Source organism: Equus przewalskii, chromosome 18 (genome assembly GCF_037783145.1).
Source record: "Equus przewalskii isolate Varuska chromosome 18, EquPr2, whole genome shotgun sequence".
Taxonomy (NCBI): Eukaryota; Metazoa; Chordata; class Mammalia; order Perissodactyla; family Equidae; genus Equus; species Equus przewalskii.
This window is the reverse complement of record NC_091848.1, coordinates 32,932,087-32,953,254: the sequence shown is the minus strand read 5'-3', so window position 1 is coordinate 32,953,254 and position 21,168 is coordinate 32,932,087. Positions and strand designations below refer to the sequence as shown.

Below are 21,168 nucleotides of genomic sequence, written 5' to 3'. Positions count from 1 at the left end.
TACTAAGAAATAGTACTTGCTTATATTATACCTTTCTACGCACATCTTTCCAATTGTGGAGCACCAAGGGAAACCATCATTATAAAATAAAATTGTTGTTTTTTTATATTAATGAGACTGTGGTTTTAAAAGAAGTGATTGACATTAAACATGAGCTAAGATCTAATTTTGACCTAACAACATTTACATCATGCTTCATGTTTTGAAAGGTGATATTAACAGTAACAATGATATATTTATACTACTTTCTTCTAAAAATGATCAGGTAGCTAAGTTGCTAGGAGCAATAGTACCAAAAGATAGTTTGGGATAGAGAATGAGGGTTTCCATATTAAATATAAAAAGAATTTTCTCTTTCTGAATAGTTTAAAGTTATTCTTAACATTAGATATTTTGTGTTATAGAATCATGGAATCCAGATCTGCAAGTTATTTTAAAAATTTATCCATTGAATTTATATTCAAGAGGGCAGATAGTACATAAAACTAAATAAGAAGTTAATTACATTGGTAATTAAAAAATGTAACCTTAAAAAATGTGTTCCTAAATAATTGAAAGCTGACTTTTTTTTACATCAATTTTTTTTCATTTGTTTGTTCTCAGAAGTCATCTCTTCTTATGTTCTGTGCTGTGACAGTACTATGCTTTAACAAACTTGTTAAAAATGAGCAGCCCTTCCTCTACTAGGGTGGTGTTCTTTTTCCTTATTTTCTTAGGAGTCCGTGGATTGGTGGGCAAAATGCTGCTTGTCCTGGGCCCTGAACTGTAGAGAGAAGATGCCAAAGGCCAAGTACATGTACCTGGCTCAGGAGCTCCTGGTTGATCCGGAATGGCCACCAAAACCTCAAACAACAACAGAAGCTAAAGCTTTAGCTAAGGGGAATGGATCGTGTCAGATCACCATAACATAGCAGTTGCTCAGTCTCAGTGGTGTGCTAGTAGCAGTATTGAGGAGGATGTAATTTTAGGACTTTCTGATCCTGTGTGTCAGAATGGCACCATTTCAATTTATGACCCCTCTGATACAGTAGCTGATTTGAGAGCTTTTTTTTTCTTAAAAAGAAAACAAAACAAAAGTTTGGCTTGTCAGTTAAATTAATATTCAGTCTGTACAGTCCTGTATCTTCATCCAGTAATTCTGAATTAAAGTAATTCTAAATATTATATATATTTCCAGAATTTTCTTGATTGTTACCCTAGTGATGCTCTTTATATAGGGCACAGAAGAAGGTTGGTATTTGGTAGGTTTTTAGACATTAGGTTTGAGACTTAGTTTACACCTTTAAATTTATTTTCACAACCCCCTTCTTAGAAAAAGTCCTTGTTTTGTATCCAGGCCCTAAATTTGTCCTTGATAAATAAAAAGGGTGTTAATTAACCTTCAGTGAAAGTAGGTAGCAAGTCTGTTTTCATTGGATTCTAACATTTCTCCTACAGAATTCTCTCTACTTACACCAGTTCCTTTTGACAGCCTAGAGTTAGGAGTGAGTTTTACGGTGTTGCTTATAGAACAACTCAGGTAATTTCCATTCATGGTTTTATATTTTCTGTACAAACTGCCTGGGTTTTTATTTTTCTAATCAGCAAGGTGCTTCACTATCTTCTTGAGATGTTCCTTGGAGCTATTAAATGGATCTTGTGCTCTGTCTGGTGTCAGTAGTATAATTTGCTTCAGTTAAATGTTGTAGAACCTTTTTCACTAGAAAGAAAGATTATTTCTTTTGGCGAGATGTAGATTTATATTTCTAATATCTTTTCATACCTGTTTTTTTCTCTCAGGTTTTATATTATTGTAAATCTTTATTTTCTTCTATGTCTTTAATTGCCTAAAGACATAGGATAATAGTGAGTTGTTTTTGTTTTTTTTTAATTTTTTGAGTTAGAATTTTACCTCCTAAAATTCTTAAGGTTTGATGTATGTCCCTTCTGTAGTAATGAGGTTTTAAAAACGAAGTGGTTTCCGACTGCTCTTTTTTCAAAGCAGTGTGAACTTGATGAGAGTTTGTTTTATGCCACTAGGTGGCACCAGAGGTCAGAGTGTACCAATTTTGAATTGAATGTTTACAAATGAGGGTATTTGGTTGTGGAAATTTCTGGGAGAAAAAAATTGAAATAAAGTTAAAGAAGAGACATTCATTGAGCCAAAAGAAATGTGGAAAATATTTTTCACCTTTCTGTTTTGCCTAGTTAGTGTTTAAATTCTAAACAAAATTAAAATATCTTTTAAAATGCCTTTCTAGTAAGATCCTGCAGTTTGGCAAAGCCCACAGTTATGATAAACAAGGAAACTGATATTGCTGTAACATGGATACTAAACTGTTAGAACTCTGTGACATTATCCTCTGTTCCTCCTTAACCAGTAGCATGCTTGTGCTTTCCACTAGCTGATCATTATTTTCCTGCTGTATTTTTTACCAACTTATCAAATGTTACCCAGAACGGTAGAGCCAAATGGTTCTCATTGCTGATGCTGCAGAGACCTGAATGATGTTTGGTAACTGTAGAAAAATGTAAGTTATACTCAGGATCACTGTTAATTGCTATTGCCACTGATGATTCTTACAAAAATATAATTGAAGTTTTCCATCAGAAAGTATGATACAATATTGATAACATTAGATAAGAACAGTTGTTCCATGAATGATTCTATGAAGCTATGCATCTTAGACCTCTTGAGCTGTGAATTAGCACTGTTTTCTATAGTTACTTATTCTCTTGATCATTCTATAGTTTTCACATTGATTTTCAATATGTACAAGTGTTATTCTTCAGTAATTTCCCAGAATTGTAAATTTTATTCTTTGATTTAAATACTGAAGCATATAATTAAAGTAATTGCTAAGTAGCAGCTTAAAAATCCAGTTATCAGATTGTATTTAACATCTTTAAGAGCATAATCACAAGAACTATATTTTTGACACCCTCCCCCTTTTTTAACATTCAGATTTTATAGGAGTTTTATATCTCATCTGTCCATATTGTTTTCAAAGGAATGAGTTTTTTAGGTAGGTGGAAAAGCATTTAGGAAGTTAGAATTGAGCGTAGATGAGGTGGGTTGCTCATATGTAACTGATGGCTTCCAGAATGTTATTTGAAGAATATCTGTGAATCCAGGTGTGGGTCCTACTCAGTGCCATAGGTAGACTGAATCTTCTCTCTGTAGGTCACCATTACGTAGTAATTTTGGTTCTGAATTTCACATTAAATTATTTGAGTGTATACAGACCTAAATTTTAAAATGTGTACATATATTATTTTGATGTATTAAGATGAATAAATATTGCCGATTTAAATTTTATTTATGCACATACTTAAAGGACAGAAGTGTCCAGGAAAGTAATTGTTAAATAATGATATGTAACTTTTTAACTTTTTAAATGAATAACAGGATTTTTAATGTGTGTCTCCCTCAGGGTTGTTTAAAGTTTTTTTTCTCCCTTAAATATATAAATAGTGGTAACTATATGTTTTGTATCTTCTGGCACCAACTGCTGTAAAGCAATGCTGCAAATAATGCTTGAATAAAAGTGGCTAAGCCAACAACAAAATAAATACTTTTTGTATTAGTTTTATAATCCTTACATTCGAAAGCTTTCCAAATTGCACTTGCTTTTAAGCAAAACTGTCGCAGTTTTTACTCTATTTATTTTGTTTCCCATGTTTATGAAAATACTGCGCAGTTTCAAGGCATGGTAAATAATATATCAGTGTTTATATATTCTGTTCCAAAAACGGCTATAGATACAATATCCAGAGAAGAGCAAAATTCAAGCTTTAGAAAACATTCTAAGATTTCATGCATGCATATCTGAAAATAGGTTTTTGTATATTTATGGTGGGAGGTGGTTGGGGACTTTTAACAAAATGTGGGATGTTAATTTTTGTATAGTCTGTGGGCATTTACACATATTTTTAATGTATTAAAGTTTGGTAATTATGTGCACATTAAATTAATAGTTATTTCCTGTTATGATTTGTGAATTCCCTAAGACTTTGGATTTTTTTTAAAGTAACTTTATATCAGAAATGATACTGCATCTTTATATTTTTAAAATTGTATTGCTGCTCAAGAATGGTACCCTGATGTCAAAAAGGCATATGTCATAATTGTACATTCAGCGCTGTAAATAACGTTATGAAATCTTTTTTGATTGAAGCTATTCAAAATAAAAATTTAAATGAATGAAATCACAATTCTTTTTTTCTATGTCTTTATACATTTGTTTACTTTTTAGTTATTTGGATACTGCCCTCTCTGGATTTATTTTCCTGTTTAATACTTTTCCATTTCTTTCTTTCTTTCTTTTAACTTTGAAGAAAATAAGGACTGCATTCCACATATCACATCATGTCTGTGACCATCCTGTGGAACCCATCAGTCAGAATCAATGTAGAGCCAAATGTTGTGTCAGGAGGTCTGAGGGAAAGGGTGAAATGTAATACTAGGGACTTATGTATTGATAATTGGGAAGATAAAACTGCAAGATTTATGCCACGTAAGACATGCTATCCTGGTATCCTGGGTTCTGCAGGAGGGCTGTGTCTTCCATGTGGGCCGTGTGGCTGTGTGGGGTGGTGGAGTGGCTGGTGTGAAGGCCTACTTGGAGCCCAAGTTGTTTCCATTCACTGGTTTGTGGAGCAAATGATCACACCCGACAGCCTCCTGCTTTTCTTCTTCCTCTTCCCCCTATGTCATCGCCAGCCGCCTTCTCGAGTGTATATTGCGGGAGGACAGAGAGGGCTCTAGGAGCTTGAAGGAGACCTCACTGTTCAGAGCTGGGGTTGTGGTTACTCTAAGTGCAGAGAGGTCCTGCTGTGGCGTGGCCTCTGAGTCTCCCCTACGGCAGAGAAAAGCATATCTCATTCAGGCAGACACCTGCCTTTGAATGGCCAGACCCCATAGGCCAGGGATCCTTGCCTTCACACACAAGCTGCCGCTTGGGACAGCAGATTTCTGAGCCATTTCATGGATCCAAAATCTGAAGGACCTGAAACACAGGAGCCCTCAACTTCATTGCTCAAAATATACCTTGTCCACTTATTCACTGGATGGACTCACAGTGCTTCTCCAGTGACCACAACCTCCATACCCAGTTTTCCCTTCCTGGGCGGTGAGAATGTCCTAGTCTCTTCAGAGAACAAAACTTGGAGGCCGTTCTGATGGGAGCTCTTCCTGGGGAAACAGGCAAGGAAGCTTCACCAGAACTTGACTCGAAGTTTTACTCCAAGTGTTCCACGGCACTCCTTCCCAGTCCCTTGATCACTCTGGCTCCCTGGCATTTTTGTGGGCGAGGAGCCTTTCACTTGGTGTGCACGGCTGACTCGCTAGGTCGTCAGAGTAGCTGCTCTGGGCTCTGGAGTTGCTTCCCTTGATCAGAGCTGAAAGAGCCCTCCCACGATCCCCGGCAGAGGCCGCGGCTTTCCCTGTGGCTTAGGGCTGCACGGCTTCAAAGGTAATTTCCGTCAGCTCAGCATTCACTGGGCTTTGACTGCATTTGGTGACATCAAAGGCTGATTGGATTTCAGTGTCTTTTCTACAACACCTGCAAATGTCATGGCTCAGGGGACTGCTTTCCCAACCAGGGTAAACTAAGAACCAGTTTTGCTGTACCACTCCACTCAGTAATGCCAGAGCTTAGTGTTTGTTCTTTCACAAATCAAGCATTGACTTTCCCCAGTATTTTTTTAATGCCCACATTCTTACCTTTTCTCTTAAATGATGCCATTTTCCCTCCCAGATCACTTTATTTTGCATTAAAATCTCTTAGTAGTGATATAAGCACACTTAATAAAAATTCAAACCTCATAGAAAGATATATAAATATAAGGAAGTCTACCTATTCCCTGATTTCTCTCCCAAAAGGTGAACACTAAAGTTTCCTGGGTGTATCCTTCCAGAAAAATATTTATGTATATATCCTCATATAAATATATTTTTTAAAATGCTACACAATACCATTTTATGTGCTACACTGCCTTCGCTATATGTCATTCAGTATGTCTTAGAAAGGTATGCCAGCATTTGCACCTCAACTCTATTCTTTTTAAAGCCGTGAAAGGCATCCTGTTGCATGGATGTACCCTAATTTAAATGACTACTTCCCTTATGATGAGCATTTAGGTTTTCATTTTTTCCCCCCTATTACAAGCACTTCTGCAATAAGTGTCTTTCTGCACCATATCCATAGAGTATATTTTTAGTGGTGGAACTGCTGGACAAAGGATATATATATTCCTTTTGTGAGGAAGATTGGCCCTGAGCTAACGTCTGTTGCCAATCTTCCTCTTTGTGTTTGGGGAAATTGTTGCTGAGCTAACATTTGTGCTGATCTTCCTCTATTTTATGTGGGATGCCACCACAGCATGGCTTGATGAGTGGTGCTAGGTCTGCACCTGGGATCCAAACCTGTGAACCCCAGGCCGTGGAAGCAGAGCACGCAAACTTAGCCACTACACCACCAGTGTATTTGAAATTTGGTTGATACTACTAAATTTTCCTCCAAAAGTACTGTAGTATGAGAATGTCTGTTTCTTCACACTTCATAAAACACTGGATATTTTGAGTCTTTAAACTTCAAAAGGTTATTTCAGTGTGGTGTTGGTGCAGGGTTACCAAATAGCCCAGAAACAGACCCACACATTCACGAGATGTTGGCTCACGACCGTGCTGACATTGTAGCTCTGAGGGAAGAAGGGGTTTATATATATAAATGGGGCTAAGACAGCTGCTTATCCTCATGGGAAAAGATAAAATTGGACTCAACTCACATCATACACAAAAGTCAATTCCAGGAACTTTCCAAATGCAAAGGACAAACCTATAAAACTTAAAGCATGATAGGGGAATATTTTTCTGTGTTGGGAGCAGGGGATTTTTTATTTTTTCCTGCCTTTTTCTCCCCAAATGCCCTCAGTACACAGTCGTATATTTTAGTTGTGGGTCCTTCTAGTTGTGGCATGTGGGACGCAACCTGAACATGGCCTAATGAGCGGTGCCATGTCTGCGCCTAGGATCCGAACCCTGGGCCACCAAAGTGGAGGGGTCGAATGTAACGACTCAGCCACGGGGCCAACCCCCGAGGATTTGTTTTAATAGACACAAAAAATGCAATCATAAAAGATTGATAATTTTGCCCCTATCAAGATATCTATCCATCAAAAGACATCATAAAGAAGGTGAAAAGGCAAACCACAAACTAGTTGGAGATATTTGTAACACCTATAACTGGCAAAGGATTAGTATCCAGAATATATAAAGAATGCCTACAATTCACTTTTTTAAAGGACAAACATTTTGCTTGTAGAGAAATAAGCAAAAGAAAAGAACCCAAATTTCTCAGAAGATGAAGCACAAATGGCTCTTAAAAATAGGGAAAGATGCTCAAGTTTATAATTAAATGGGAAAATGAAAAGTTAAAACCACACAGACAATTATTTCATATGAGCGGCAAAAATTAAATTAAAAAAATCAATTCCAAGTGTGGACAGAGCTGTGAGGCACAAGAACTATCATACACTGCAGGTGGCATTATATATTGGTACCACTACTTTGGAAAGCAGTTGGACATTCCTAAGTTAAAGTGAGCATGTGGCATCCTTCAATCCAGGAATGCCATTATTGAACATATTTGGGGATATTTTTAGCCTTATTATTCCTAAAAAGAAAAAAAATGGAGCTTTTAAGAATGTTCTTAGCGTTAGTATTCATACAAGGGGGGCGGGGGGACCTGGAGTAGGGAATTGGGGCAATGTGGCGTGAAAAGAAAGACCCAAAGGAAGGGTGGCCCTCTGGGGGCGAGGCTGCTGCAATGAGCCGACTGTGTCATTCAACTTTTCTAGCATCACAGAGCCGTATTGTGCCATTTATGGAGAAGCTTCTCTCCCTCCTGCTTTTACCAGTTTGATAGTAGGACTTAGGCTGTATATGGTTTCTTTTTCAGTTGGAAGATATTTGTGATTAAGAACCGGAATACGCCCTCTGAGATAGGGTCCTTTCCATGATTGTTTTTCTGGTGCAGTCTTTATCCTCAGGATGCAAGGATACCTCCTCTTCCTTTGGAAAGTGCCGAGTCACAGGCAAAGCTCTAAGCTTTTCAGTTGCTTTGGGGTGCAGCACCATTGCAGGTAAGGCCAAATATTTTTTAAAATATGGGCAACTGGAGGGCTCTGTCGGCCTGTGCGTGCGTACGAAATAAAATTTAGTACAAGAAATGGTTTGTGCAAAATTACATTTGGGAAACATTATTTTGGTAGATTAGTATTACTATGCGTATTTCACAAATAATTCAATGTCACGAGTATTAATTTTTAATTAAGCATCTTAGAAATGATAGCTCCTTTTTTATGGCTCAATCAGAAGTACTACTCTTAAATTCTAGCTCTGTGACCTTGGCTAAGTTACTTAGCCTTTCTGTGCCTTAGGTTCTTCCTCTTTTAATTGGGGATAATAATAGCACCTACCTCATAGGGTTATTGTAAGGATTAAATGAATTAATTTAAATAAAGCCCAGAGAACAAGGCCTGGCATAAAGTGATCGGGATGTTACCTGCTTTTCTCAGCGTGGCTAACAGGGTGTTCACTATTGTGGGGTGTTCGTTGTTTAGTATAGTAAGTCAGTACTGCGCCTATGGTGTAGTTGTGATCAAAGGCATCAGGTGGGGGTGGCTGTTTTAGCAGACTTCGCAGTTCCCTTCACGGCTGTTGGTCATGGCCAGCCCTGGGTGAGTGATAAGTCAAGAGCAGGGCTGCTTTCACAGTGGGCACTGCTCAGTGATGTCTGCAGCTTGAGTGTGAGAATAATTATTTTAATTCTCGCCATGTAACGATTCTGAAGTATTGACTTTTCTATAGCTTGAAAACACTTCAATTTCAATGCTTTAAACTGAAGGCAGAAAATCAGTAAAACAAAAGAAGGAATGAGACCTCGTAGTGTAGAAGGAATGTCTTCTCACTACCCAGGAAAACGTACGCTCCTAAGAAGAGGGCGACTTTGTATCTGGATACCATTCAAAGTCAGTGATGATCCTGGCGAAAGGCTCATTCCCCCGCAGGGTTACAAGACCGAAGATGAGCGTTTTCCCTTGCGTGTTGCCCTTAGACCTCCCGCTCTTGCCTTTTCAGACATGCTGAGGAGCGCCTTGCTGTGCGCCGTGCTCGGGCTCCTGCGCGCCCAGCCCTTCCCCTGCCCACCAGCCTGCAAGTGTGCCTTCCGGGACGTTGCGCAATGCTCCGGGGGCGACGTGGCGCGCATCGCCGCGCTCGGCCTGCCCACCAACCTCACGCTCATCCTGCTCTCCCGAATGAGCCGCGGCGCCTTGCGGAATGACAGCTTCAGTGGTATGACCGTCCTGCAGCGCCTGATGCTGTCAGACAGCCACATTTCCGCCATTGCCCCCGGCACCTTCGATGACCTGATAAAACTAAAAACCCTGAGATTGTCCCGCAACAAGATCACTCATCTTCCAGGCGCGCTATTGGATAAGATGGTCCTCCTAGAGCAGTTGTTTTTGGACCGCAATGAACTAAAGGTCATTGACCAAAACATGTTTCAGAAACTGGTTAACCTGCAGGAGCTCTTTTTGAACCAAAATCAACTCGCTTTCCTTCCTCTTAGCCTCTTCACAACTCTGGGGAACCTGAAATTGTTGGATTTATCGGGAAACAATTTGACTCACCTGCCCAAGGGATTGCTTGGGGCACAGGCTAAGCTTGAGAAACTTCTGCTCCACTCGAACCAGCTCGTCTCTCTGGATTCGGGGTTGTTGAACAGCCTGCGCGCCCTGATCGAGCTGCAGCTCGACAGAAATCACATCCGTTTCATCGCACCCGGTGCCTTCGACCGGCTCCAAAACCTGAGCTATTTGACTCTTTCCAGAAACCACCTCGAATTCCTGCCCTCTGCTCTCTTTCTTCATTCGCACAATTTGACTCTATTGACCCTGTTCGAGAACCCGCTGGAAGAGCTCCCGGAGGTGCTCTTCGGGGAGATGGCCGGCCTGCAGGAGCTGTGGCTGAACGGCACCCGGCTGCGCACCCTGCCAGCCGCCGCCTTCCGCAACCTGAGCCGCCTGCGGGTGTTGGGGGTGACTCTGAGCCCGCTTCTGAGCGCGCTCCCAGAGGGCGCCTTCCGAGGCCTCGGCGAGCTCCGGGTGCTCGCGCTGCGCTCCAACAGCCTGGCCTCCCTCCCCGACGGCTTGCTGCGCGGCCTCCGCAGGCTGCGCCAAGTGTCGCTGCGCCACAACCGGCTGCGGGCCCTGCCCCGCGCGCTCTTCCGCAACCTCAGCAGCCTGGAGGAGGTCCAGCTCGACCACAACCAGCTGGAGAGCCTGGCTGGCGACGTGTTTGAGGCTCTGCCCCGGCTGACGGAGGTCCTGCTGGGGCACAATCCTTGGCGCTGCGATTGTGGCCTCGGGCCATTCCTGGAGTGGCTGCGGCAGCACCCGGGCCTCGTGAGCCGAGTGGAGCCCCCGCGCTGTCGCGGCCCGGGGCAGCGCGCCGGCCGGCCGCTCTTGGCCCTGGGGGACGGTGACCTGGGGTGCCCGAGCACCCGGGGCCCGCCTCCCTACTCTCCCGCTGACAGCTCCTCCGCAGCCCCCACCCAGCCGGCCCTGCCCGCGGCCTCCACCCACCCTGCCTGGGTGCCTAGGAGCTCAGAACCCTGGGCACGGGCCCAGCCGCTTGCCCAGGGCAAGCATCAAGACCATAGCCTGTTCTGGGCTCTTTATTTTCTGCTTTTAGTTACTCAGGCCATAATAACTGGCATCATTGTGTTTGCTATGATTAAACTCGGCGGGCTCTTTCGAAAACTAATCAGAGATAGAGCTCTTGAGTATTGAGTCAATGGGAAAACCTTGCGATTAATTAAAATGTGACCAGAATCTTGTCAGATGTGGCTCTGGGGAGAATCCAGATAGACTGGGCTGCTGTCTTGCTCTCCCTTCACCTCCTCTCCCTTCTCACTGCCTTCCCCCTCTTTACTCCTCCATCCCCCCCCCCCCCCCCCCAGGTCTCCCTTCTCATCCCTCCCTCTCCTGGGAGGTAATCTTTACGTTTGCCAGTTGTGGCTGCAGTTCTGCCTTTTCTCCCTCACTACTGTGTACCCCCTCGGTACACAGGAGCTCAGGCTGTGTTTGGCCCATCCTGTGCCCACCGTGCCTGGTGGAGACGGGGCTCTTCAGTATTTACTGAGGAAGGGTGCAAATGAGCCAGCCAACTCCAGGCCAGGGCCCATCTCCTGCACATTGTAGGTGTCTGGTAAATGTGTGTGCCATGAATAAAGGGAACACACATGATCCAAGCAATGGTGTCCTTTCCTGGGGGAAAGGATGAATGATTTTCTTTATCTACTTTTATTTGAAAAGCAGAACTTTTCCAGTTCTTTCAAATATCCTGATTTTTTCTCACTTTACGTATCTCTGACCTGTGGGCTGTTTGGATGACTCCATTCATCCACGTGTATTTTCAGAGGCGTCCCACTCTGTGACAGGCGGAGAGATAAAGAACATACGGCTTCCCCAAGGAGCTCAGCACCCAGTGACAGAAGCCACTACAGCTTGTAGTCAAGGGCGAGTGCCAAGGAGCAGGAGTAGGGGGAGGACACAGAGATGCAAGGGAGGACTGGGAGCTGGCCTGGAGGGCTGAGTGTGGGGTGGGGAGGGGCCACTGATTCCGAGAGGCCCAGTGTGTGCCTGCGAAGACCTGCTCTGCACGTTTGCGTGGTCTGTGAGTTTCTGCTTGCTTCCTTCATGGGGTGAAGTGTGTCATTTTGACACTGGGTTGGCTTTCATTTCCTGGAACTGAACGCTACCTCATTTCACAAGCGTTTATGGAGCACCTCACGTGTGACGGGTGCTCGTGAATGTAATGATCAGCTTGGTTTCTAGTTTATTATACAGGGATCACGTTCTCATTTATTCTTCCAATTGAGAGCAGTAAAACCCTTGTTGCTTTAATTGGATGTCTGTGCTTGTGAGACGCCGTGGTTAAACCATGGGCTGGAGAGTTGAGAACGGTGGGTTCAAATCCCGTCTCCACCACTTCCTAACTGCATGGGACTTTGGGCAAGACAGCGAACTTCTCTAAGCCTTGGTTCTCTCATCTCTGGAAAGGGCTAAACAGCACTTGCCTTGTAGAGTGGTTGAGAGAATTAAGGACCATGAAGCCTGTGGTGACTTAGCCCGGTGCGCTGTACACGATAAATGCTCAGTAAGTGTTAGCTCTTATTAAAGGGTGAGTAATTATTACTCCTGTCATGATTGCTAAAGAAGAGCTTTGAGCTGATTTTTTCTCTGTGTGTATAAAGGTGAGAGCAAATTTTCTCAAATTGGAGATTTCATTCAAACCAGTTTGTCTTCACCTGTGGGTGGTCTCAGCCCTGTGTGGTCAGGCTCTGTCCTCCGAGTCCAGAGCAGTGGATCCTTGAACAACACCAACTGGAGGTGAAGCACGAATCCCTGGGTTCCTGGCATCTGTAGATGCACCTCTCCTTCAAGGCCAAGTTCAGATATCTCCTCCTGGGAAAGGCTTCCCTGATTGCCCAGGCAGACGGAAGAGTTCCCCGCTGGGTGCCCACCTCTCGGGCTGTTGGGCACCAGGCAGCCTCCCCACCCCCGTCTGCTCCTGCTCACCCTTCACTCTAGGGTGTGTGTATGTTTATGTGCCTCCTGCTCTGTGGGTTCTTTGGCTCGACTTGGTCTTATTTATTTCCACTGCTTCAAATTTTGCAACTACCTACAGCATAAAACCCAGAATTTTTTGATGCAATATAAACTCTAGTGCTAACCACTATGCTCTCAGGCAAGCTACCTAGCTTTCTAAGCCTCTGTTTCCTCATCTGTAGAGTGAGGATGATAATGGTCCTCACTGTTGTTGCAAGGACGAAATGACACGCTAAAGAGTTAAGTCAGTGTCTGGTTCATATGGCGCTCAGTAGACGTCAGCTACTATTATGACTAGTTCCTTATGAACACACTGTGTCCTAACATGTCTCAATGCCTTTCATACGTCCATTCATTCAGCAAGTATTTGCTGAGCCCCTCCTTGTACCAGGCACTCTTCTCAGGGGAGGGATGGAGCAGTGGGTAAACCAAAGCACATGCTTCCATGGAGTTAGGCTTTGGTGTCCCCTTCAACTAAAACATCTCCCCCGAACTCTTGGCCATTATCTTCAAATGTTCAAAAAAGTCTGGAGAACAACTTTGGAGCCTCAACCAGCTTTATACAATCTTTATACTCTGCTGTATTTGCTTCAGATATTTTAATAACAGAAAAAACACGACAAATAAAGTTGAGTTGATGGATAAAGTCTCCTTCCTGTCCTCTCCCGAGACGTAGCCTACCCACCAAAGTTGGTGTGTTGTGTCCCGATGCTGGTGTGTTTATACTCTTACTACATGTGTCTACAATTCTGAACAAGCTGATGTAATGCTTTGTCTGTTTTCAAAGTTTAGATAAATGATGCCATTCTGCATGTAGCATTCTTCAACTTTCTTTTCTACGCTGACATTTTTGAGATGTATCCACATGGACCATCTGGCTCCAGTTCATTCATTTTAATAGCTGTGAATATTCTATTGAATGAAGATACCACAGTGTATCTGTTCTCCTGTTGATGGACATTTATGCCCACTGTTTTTTCTTTTCTTTTTATTTCCCATTACTCCATATCCTCCCCAACTCTTGATAATGTCAGAATTTTTAATTTTGTCAATCTGATGGTTATGAAATCCTATCTTGTTGTTTTATCTTCTGTTTCCCTGACAACTGCTGAAGTTGAACTTATTTTGAAATGTTTATCGAACATTCAGATTTCTTCTGAGAATTATCTGTGCATAGACATTGACCTGTTTATAATGGAGCATCTTGTCTTTTTCCTGTTGATTTGTGAGAATTCTTTACATATCCTGGACACTAATCTTCTGTAAATTATTTGCTTTGCAGCTATCCTTTTTCAGTTTGTGCCTTCTTATTTCACTTTATCTATGCTGTCTTTTGTGGAACAGAAGCTTTAATTTCCCTCTAGTCAAATTCAGCGTTACAGCTTTATAGTTTGTACTTTAAAAAAAGTCTTAAATTCTTCCTACTCTCGAGTCATAAACATAGCCTCCTATATTTTCTTCTAAAAGTTGTAAAGTTTTGTTTCTCACATTTAGGTCTTTAATGCACATGGAATTTATTTTTGTATATGGTATGATGTAGGGAACCAACTGTATTTTTCCCAAATGTATATCCTGTTGTCCCAGACCATTTTTCACCTAGTCCGTCCTTCTCCCACTGCTTTGTGAAGCCGCCCTGTCATTTATCGAGTTTCCATAGGTGCATAGGTTGGTTTCTGGGTTCTGTAGCCTAAACCATTGGCCAGTTTGTCTAGTCTTATATCACAGTCACTGCCTTCATCGTTGTAGCTGTAATAGTTCTTGGTATGGGGTCGCCACTCCGCCTTGTTCTTCTTTGGGACAGCCTCTTCTTTTCTGGGCCCTTTGCAATTCTATGCCCACTCCAGAGTCAGCATGTCAAGCTCCACTGAGAAACCCAGCTGGCATTCTGATAGGAATCACAGTGAATTTGTAAACTAATTTGGGAGAGAATTTGCAGTCTTTATAATACCCGGTGCACTTGTCTGTAAACATAGTTCATCCTTCCATTTATTTAGGTCTTTTCTAATCTTTCAATGAGGTTCAGAATTTTTTTCATAAAAATCTTGCACAGATTTTGTTTGATTTATTCCTAGGTATCGTCCCCCTTTTTTGAATTGTTGTTGCTATTATAGGTGATATTGTTTTAAAAAATTACATTTTCTAATAGTTTCCTACCAACACATAGAAATGGAATTTATTTTCACATAATTATCTTATATCTGACAATAATTTTAATTTGTTTCTTCCTGTTAAACCCTTATACCTTTTACTTACTTATTTTTCTATTTTAAAAAATCTTATCTGCAGTTGCTGAAGCTTCCAATACCACGTTGAATAGAAATAGTGATGGTGAGCATCCTTAAAACCATCTTGATTGTAAATTAAATGCCTCTAATGTTTCATAAATAGATGTGACATTTCTAGTCCTAGTTTGCTAAGCATTTTTTTAAATCATGAATAGTTGTTAAATTTTATCAAAAATGTTTTTCATCTGTTAGGATGCTCATACAGTTTTTCTCCCTCACTGAGGTAAAGTGATGGATAAAATTTATAGATTTTGAAAAATAAGTTCATTCTTGCATTCCTGAAGTAAACCAAGCTGGTTATGCATTTTAAAAACATATTGTTGGGGGCCAGCCTGTGGCTGAATGGTTAAGTTTGCGCTCTCCACTTCAGCAGCCCAGGGTTTTGCTGGTTTGGATCCTGGGCACAGACATGGCACCGCTCGTCAGGCCATGCTGAGGCGGCGTCCCACATGCTACAAGCAGAAGCACTCACAACTAGAATACACAACTGTGTCCTGGGGGGCTTTGGGGAGAAGAAGAAAAAGAAAGAAAGAAAAATACATCGCTGGATCCAGTTAGCTAATGTTTTGTTTAGAACTTTTATTATCTGTTCATTAATGAGATTCTCTTGTAAATTTTTAAAAAATAATATCTTGATTTTGACTGCATAATCCAAATTATACAGTTTCATAAAATGGGTGGGGAAAATCTTTCTGGAACAGTTTGTAAAAAATGGGATTCTCTTTTTGTTGAATGTATTCTAGAACTCCCTTCTAAAACCACCTTGGCCTGGTTTTATGGTAAACGTGTATCTACTGCTGCAGAACAAATACCCCACATCTTATTGGCTTAAAACAATAAAATGTTTTATCTCACAGTTTCTGAGGGTCAGAAATTTGGGAGCAGCTTAAGTGGGCCGTTCTGGCTCAGGCTTTCATGGGGTTATCATTGGAATGTTGGCTGGGACTGTGGCCATCATGACGGGCTGCAGGAGCTGCGTCTCACATGGTTGTTGGTGGTTCTTTGCTGGCTAATGGCTGGAAGCCTCAGGTCGTTGCCGTGTGACCCTGTTCATAGGGCTGCTTGAGTGTCCTCATGACGTGGCAGCTGACACTCCCCAAAGCGAGTGATTCAAGAGAGAGATATTGGGATAGAAGTCACAATGTCTTTTACAGTCTAGACTAAGACTCACATTTCATCATTTCCACTGTATCCTATTGGTCAACCGTATTCACTGAGTGGGAATACCGGGAGGCACGGATCACTGGGGGCCAATTGGGAGCCTGGCTACCACCGAATGTATAAGTCTGTGTGGTTTATTTTTAACTACCGATTTAATTCTTTTCAGTGGTTATAGAGCTATTCAATTTTCTATTACCCCACTTTTGTTATATTATGTATTTTTTAGGAAACTTTTCATTTTGTCTCTAAGTTTTCAAATTTGTTAGCCTAACATTTTTCATGATTTTATTTCTATTTTGCTTTAAAATCTCTGCTGTATCTCTAGTTGTCCTTTTTTTTCATCCCTAATATTGTTTATATTCATCTTCCTTTTGTCTTGATCAATCTTGCCATATTTTTGCTATTTTATTAGCTTTTACTAAGAACAAACTTGGGGCTTTGTCGCACCTTTCCATTGCATCATTCTTTTCTAGTTCATTCATTGTCAGCTTCTATCTTTATGATTTCCTCCCTCTACTTTCTTTCTTTTTTTTTTTTTAAAAGATTTTATTTTTCCTTTTCCTCTCCAAAGCCCCCCAGTACATAGCTGTATATTTCAGTTGTGGGTCCTTCTAGTTGTGGCATGTGGGATGCCACCTCAGCATGGCCTGATGAGCGGCGCCATGTCCGCGCCTGGAATTTGAACCGGAGAAACCCTGGGCTGCCGAAGTGGAGCACACAAGCCTAACCACTTGGCCACGGGGCCGGCCCCCCACCTCTACTTTCTTTAAGTCTATTTAGTTGTTTTTTACCTTGTGACTTCTTAGGTGAGATACGTAGCCTGTTAAGTGTCATTCTTTCTTCTTTTTCAGGATGTGAATGTCCCCTAAGTTCCTCTTTCTGAGCAGTGCCCGTGTTAACCTGTGATATTGCTGTTAGTGCTAATTCTCTATTATCGTTCACTTCTATATTTTCTCATTTCCATTATGATTTTTTCTTTGAACTGAGTTATTTAGAAGTGTGCTTTTTATTCCAATTGTTTTTTTTTTGAGAAAGGTTAGCCCTGAGCTAACTGCTGCCAGTCTTCCTCTTTTTGCTGAGGAAGACTGGCCCTGAGCTAACATCGTGCCCATCTTCCTCTACTCTATACGTGGGACACCTACCACAGCATGGCTTGCCAAGCGGTGCCGTGTCCGCACCTGGGATTCAAACCAGCGAACCCTGGGCCGCCGAGAAGCAGAACGTTTGAACTTAACTGCTGCGCTGGGCCGGCCCCTTACTCTAGAGTATTCCAATTTTTTTAACCTTTCTACTATTGATTTCTAACTCAGTTGTGGTCTGTATGATCACAATTCTTTGAACATTTTTGAGACTTGTTTTATGGCCCAGAACGTAGTCAACTATGATTCAACTTTAAAGTTCTAGTGCCATATAGTTATCTAAGGATTACATTTGTGACTTAAAATTTTACTTTTATATCTTGTTCCATTGACAATAGACAGTCTCTACTAACGACGTTCTCTGTAAGTTGACGTCAGTGCTCCTTTTTGTCCCAAGCTCTCCTTTGCCCTCTACCTTCCAGTTTCTGTCAAGACTGATGACCTTTATACTCTCTGATCATAATTAAAATTTTAGTGATTGTTGAAAATCTTGAAAATGAATAAAAAGGAGTTGACGTCATTGTTCCTTTGAAATATTGTTTAGTATAGTGTCAAACATTACATTACATTTCCTTTCAAGCACATCTTTCCTTTTTCTGGAATTTCTAAAAACCACTGGGCCTGCTCCCCAGCTGTTTGCTGGAGTTTCTCTCCACGGCTTCCCTTGGTTCCTTCTGCTCTTTCCTATTCCATGTCTTTCTCTTCGTTTACTCCCTCATTCAATGACTGCTTAGGAGAGGGATACAGAGGGCATCTCTTTTCTGAGTCCTTGCCTGAAATTGTCTTTCTTTATTCTCCTCTCACACTCGATCGCTAGTTTAGTTGGGAATAGAATTCCAAATCCAAATGATCTTCTCCCACCAAGATTTCTGATGGGAATTTGTTGTTATTATTTATAGTCGACTCATTTTTTTCTTTTTGGAATACTTTAGGATCTTCTCTATGTCCTTTGCGTTCTGGTTTCAATATAATGTGCCATGTATCACTCTTTATTTCCATCCACACAGCTGGAGACATCCAGAGTCCTGTGGAGACTTGTGTCCTTAAGTTTTGTGAAGTTCTCTTATACTGTTTCCTTGATAAATTTTTCTCCTCTCCTTGCCTTTTTTTTTTTTTTTCCGGTGAGGAAGATGGGCCTTGAGCTAACATCTGTTGCCAATCTTCCTCTTTTTGCTTGAGGAAGATTGTTGCTGAGCTAACATCTGTGCCAATCTTCCTTTATTTTATATGGGATGCTGCCACAGCATGGCTTGACAAGCAGTGCTAGGTCCACGCCCAGGATCTGAACCTGTGAACCCTGGGCCACTGAAGCAGAGTGTGCAAACTTAACCACTATGCCACCGGGCTGACCTCTTCTCCTTTCCTTTAATCCTTTTTGTCTTCTCTTTTCTCTTGTCTTTTTAATTTCTCTTTCCTACTTTCTGGAGACTCCTCAACTCTATCTTCCAGCAATCTAATTAAAATTTTAATTTCTGCAATTGTGTTTTAAATTTCTGTAACCCCTATTCTTTAACTGTTCCTTTTTATAGACTCTTATTCTTGTTTTATGGATGCAGTCTGTTTTGGATTTTTCTTAGGATACTAGAGTTTAAAATTTTGTAGTCTTTAAAGTTCCTTTCTACTTTCTGAGCTATATCTGTTTTCTCTGAGATTTTTGTTGTTGTTTGTCGCTTGCTTCCCTTAAATCCTTGGTTATCGGTTTGTATTTTAAAAGTGAGGCAGTAAAAGTAACCAATGTTGGCAGCTTTGTGCACACAGGCAAGCGCTGTTGCCTGGCGAGCTTCATTTTAGGGTCTGAGGCAGCAAGTTGAGTGTTACACTGTGAACCTCTGCAAGCCCGAGTGTTTGTGAGGGTTGTTTTCTCTAGGACCTACCTTGTAGTTTCTTTAAATGACTTGTTTGTTTTCCTGGGGATGGAAGCAGCGGCAGCCGTTCCACAGACCAGCTTTCACATAATGCCCTGGTGTTACGCACACATCTCCCACCTGTCCTGCGCTGTACCTGGTGTAACCGATTTTCAAGCCTTTCTAGGGCTCTGTTAAGAAAATGGGATCTCTCTTCTCACGCCGGCTTTGGCTTCCTCTTCCTCACCTACCTCCCACTGTTCTGTTCCATAAACTTGCTGAAATCTCCAGCCCTCTGAGAATCCTCTCCCTTTCCCTGTGATGTGGGTTTACACCATTTCAATTCCTTTCCTATGTCTCAGTGGGATCCCAGGAGGGAGAGGAGACAACTGGGTAGGTTCCGTTTGCATGCTTAACTGAAAGTCCATCCATTTCTATTCTCCACGTTTCCAGCTCTGGAAGTTTCTTTGACTTTCCCTGGGCAAAACTGGGTCTTCCTTGTCCTGGGTCCTGGGTTCCTCCTGCGCTTTGGGTCTCCCTGCTGCACCCCCACTGCGTGTTGTCATTGGCTTCTCTTTCTGGAACCACTGCAGGTTGGGCTCTGAATCTCTGCTGACGTTGGGACTGACCAAGTCTGTTTTGGGAGAATTCACTCTGGGCTTCCCAGCTTTTAAAAATCACCATTACTACCAAGGTGTGCTGAAGGCGGGGAGATTCCAGGACTCACTGCCCAGTAGCTGCACACACCCTTATTAGGCATCTGGAATGTTACAAGATGATTTTATCAACAACATAAAGAGACAAGCATTAATTGAGTTCAGTGGCTGGATCCAGAGTACCGGAGCCCGCGATGCCCAGGGGAAAAAACAATGAACAGCCTCTGCCCAGTGACACCCTTCCTCCATTCCCTTCCACCTCTGCCAATGCTTCAGCTGCCTCCTGCCTTTTATTGCTCCAGCACAGAGATTGATGTTTTCAAGTCCAACCCTTGGGAGGGTTCTGTGTTCCAGCTGCTACCGCTTTCCACCAATCTTTATTAAACATCTCATACATGCCTGGCACTATGACATCAATTTTCCTAACCCTCCTGCCCTGGGAGGTAGGTATTATTATCTCACTTTACTGATGAAAAAACTGAGGTCCTGAGTGGGACAGTAATGTGCGTAAGGTTATAATTGGCTGAGCTGTCATGTGAGCTCAGGTCTCCTGGCTTCTGGCCTAGAGCCATTCCAGGCCTCCTCCCCCATGGCTTCTCCTGGTATGCATGGGTCAGCTGCCCAACCCGGGACCTGCTGATCAGGAGGACGCAACACCAGGCGGACACTCATGGTTGTGGTTGTAGACACCAAGGGGTTCTAGTCCCTCAGGCCTAGTGTGGCTCCCTGAGGGCCAAGCATTGTCTGTGGGAACCTTGGCTGATAAGAAGGAGAAAAGAAGAGAGAATAAAGAGGTAGGAATATGGAAGAATAAAGGATGTGGAGAGAGGTAGTTGAGAGGGAGAGGAAAAGTGAGAAAGGAGGTAGAAATCTAAGTGTAGGCCATTGCTGACCAAGGCCCAGCCCTGACCCAGCAGGAGTGACCCAGGGCCCACGGGAGGTGTCCTCGCATGGTGAGAATGGCAGAGAGTTGCTCCCAGATATGGGTCCCAGCTCTGCCACTGACTCAGTTTTCCCGTCCTCACTGGGTTGTTATAAGAATCAAAGAAGGCAATGGATATAAAAATGTGTTGCAGACTGAAGCTCTGTTCAGCTTTGAAGGGTCCCCTTGTGGTTGGCACACCATGAGGGCGAGGTGGTGTCCACTCCATTGCCTGCACACCCCAGAGCATAACCAAGAATAGTGCCACCTGTCACAGAGGAGACGCTGGAACGAAGGACGTCAACAGAGGATGCCGGGAGATAACAGGGATGCAGGATGCGTCTTCTCGGGAGGCCTCTCCCACAGCACTGTCCTCCCTTCACAGGCCCCACAGTCCAGGGCTCTCCCCTCTCCCCCCTCCACAGTAGGGACCACCGGACCAAGGCCTGCTTATCTTGGACAGAAGGCAGAGAGTTGGGTCTCCTCCTGGTTCCAAACCCCTAG

The 21,168-nt window shown here is 42.6% G+C and overlaps 2 protein-coding genes across 10 annotated transcripts in view; both read left to right on the top strand.

The window, feature by feature from the left end:
• The window catches only part of ATP13A3 (ATPase 13A3), an 81,792-nt gene extending 77,598 nt beyond the window's left edge, over positions 1-4,194 (top strand). For all 9 annotated transcript variants that reach the window (XM_070582568.1, XM_070582565.1, XM_070582567.1 and 6 more), the window contains one exon: positions 717-4,194. In XM_070582568.1, coding sequence (XP_070438669.1) covers positions 717-911 — 195 coding nt within the window. In that variant the 3' untranslated portion in view covers positions 912-4,194. The remainder of the gene's footprint in view (positions 1-716) is intronic.
• A 4,634-nt stretch (positions 4,195-8,828) lies between these two features.
• On the top strand, positions 8,829-15,798 carry GP5 (glycoprotein V platelet). The gene has a single exon (XM_008512614.2). It carries the CDS (start codon positions 8,917-8,919, stop codon positions 10,834-10,836), a length of 1,920 nt encoding a protein of 639 aa, XP_008510836.2. The 5' UTR covers positions 8,829-8,916; the 3' UTR covers positions 10,837-15,798.
• The last annotated feature ends 5,370 nt before the right edge of the window (positions 15,799-21,168 follow it).

Excerpts from the sequence above, each read along its gene's own strand:
- GP5 (XM_008512614.2), top strand. The coding sequence starts at position 8,917 with ATGAGACCTCGTAGTGTAGAAGGAATGTCTTCTCACTACCCAGGAAAA.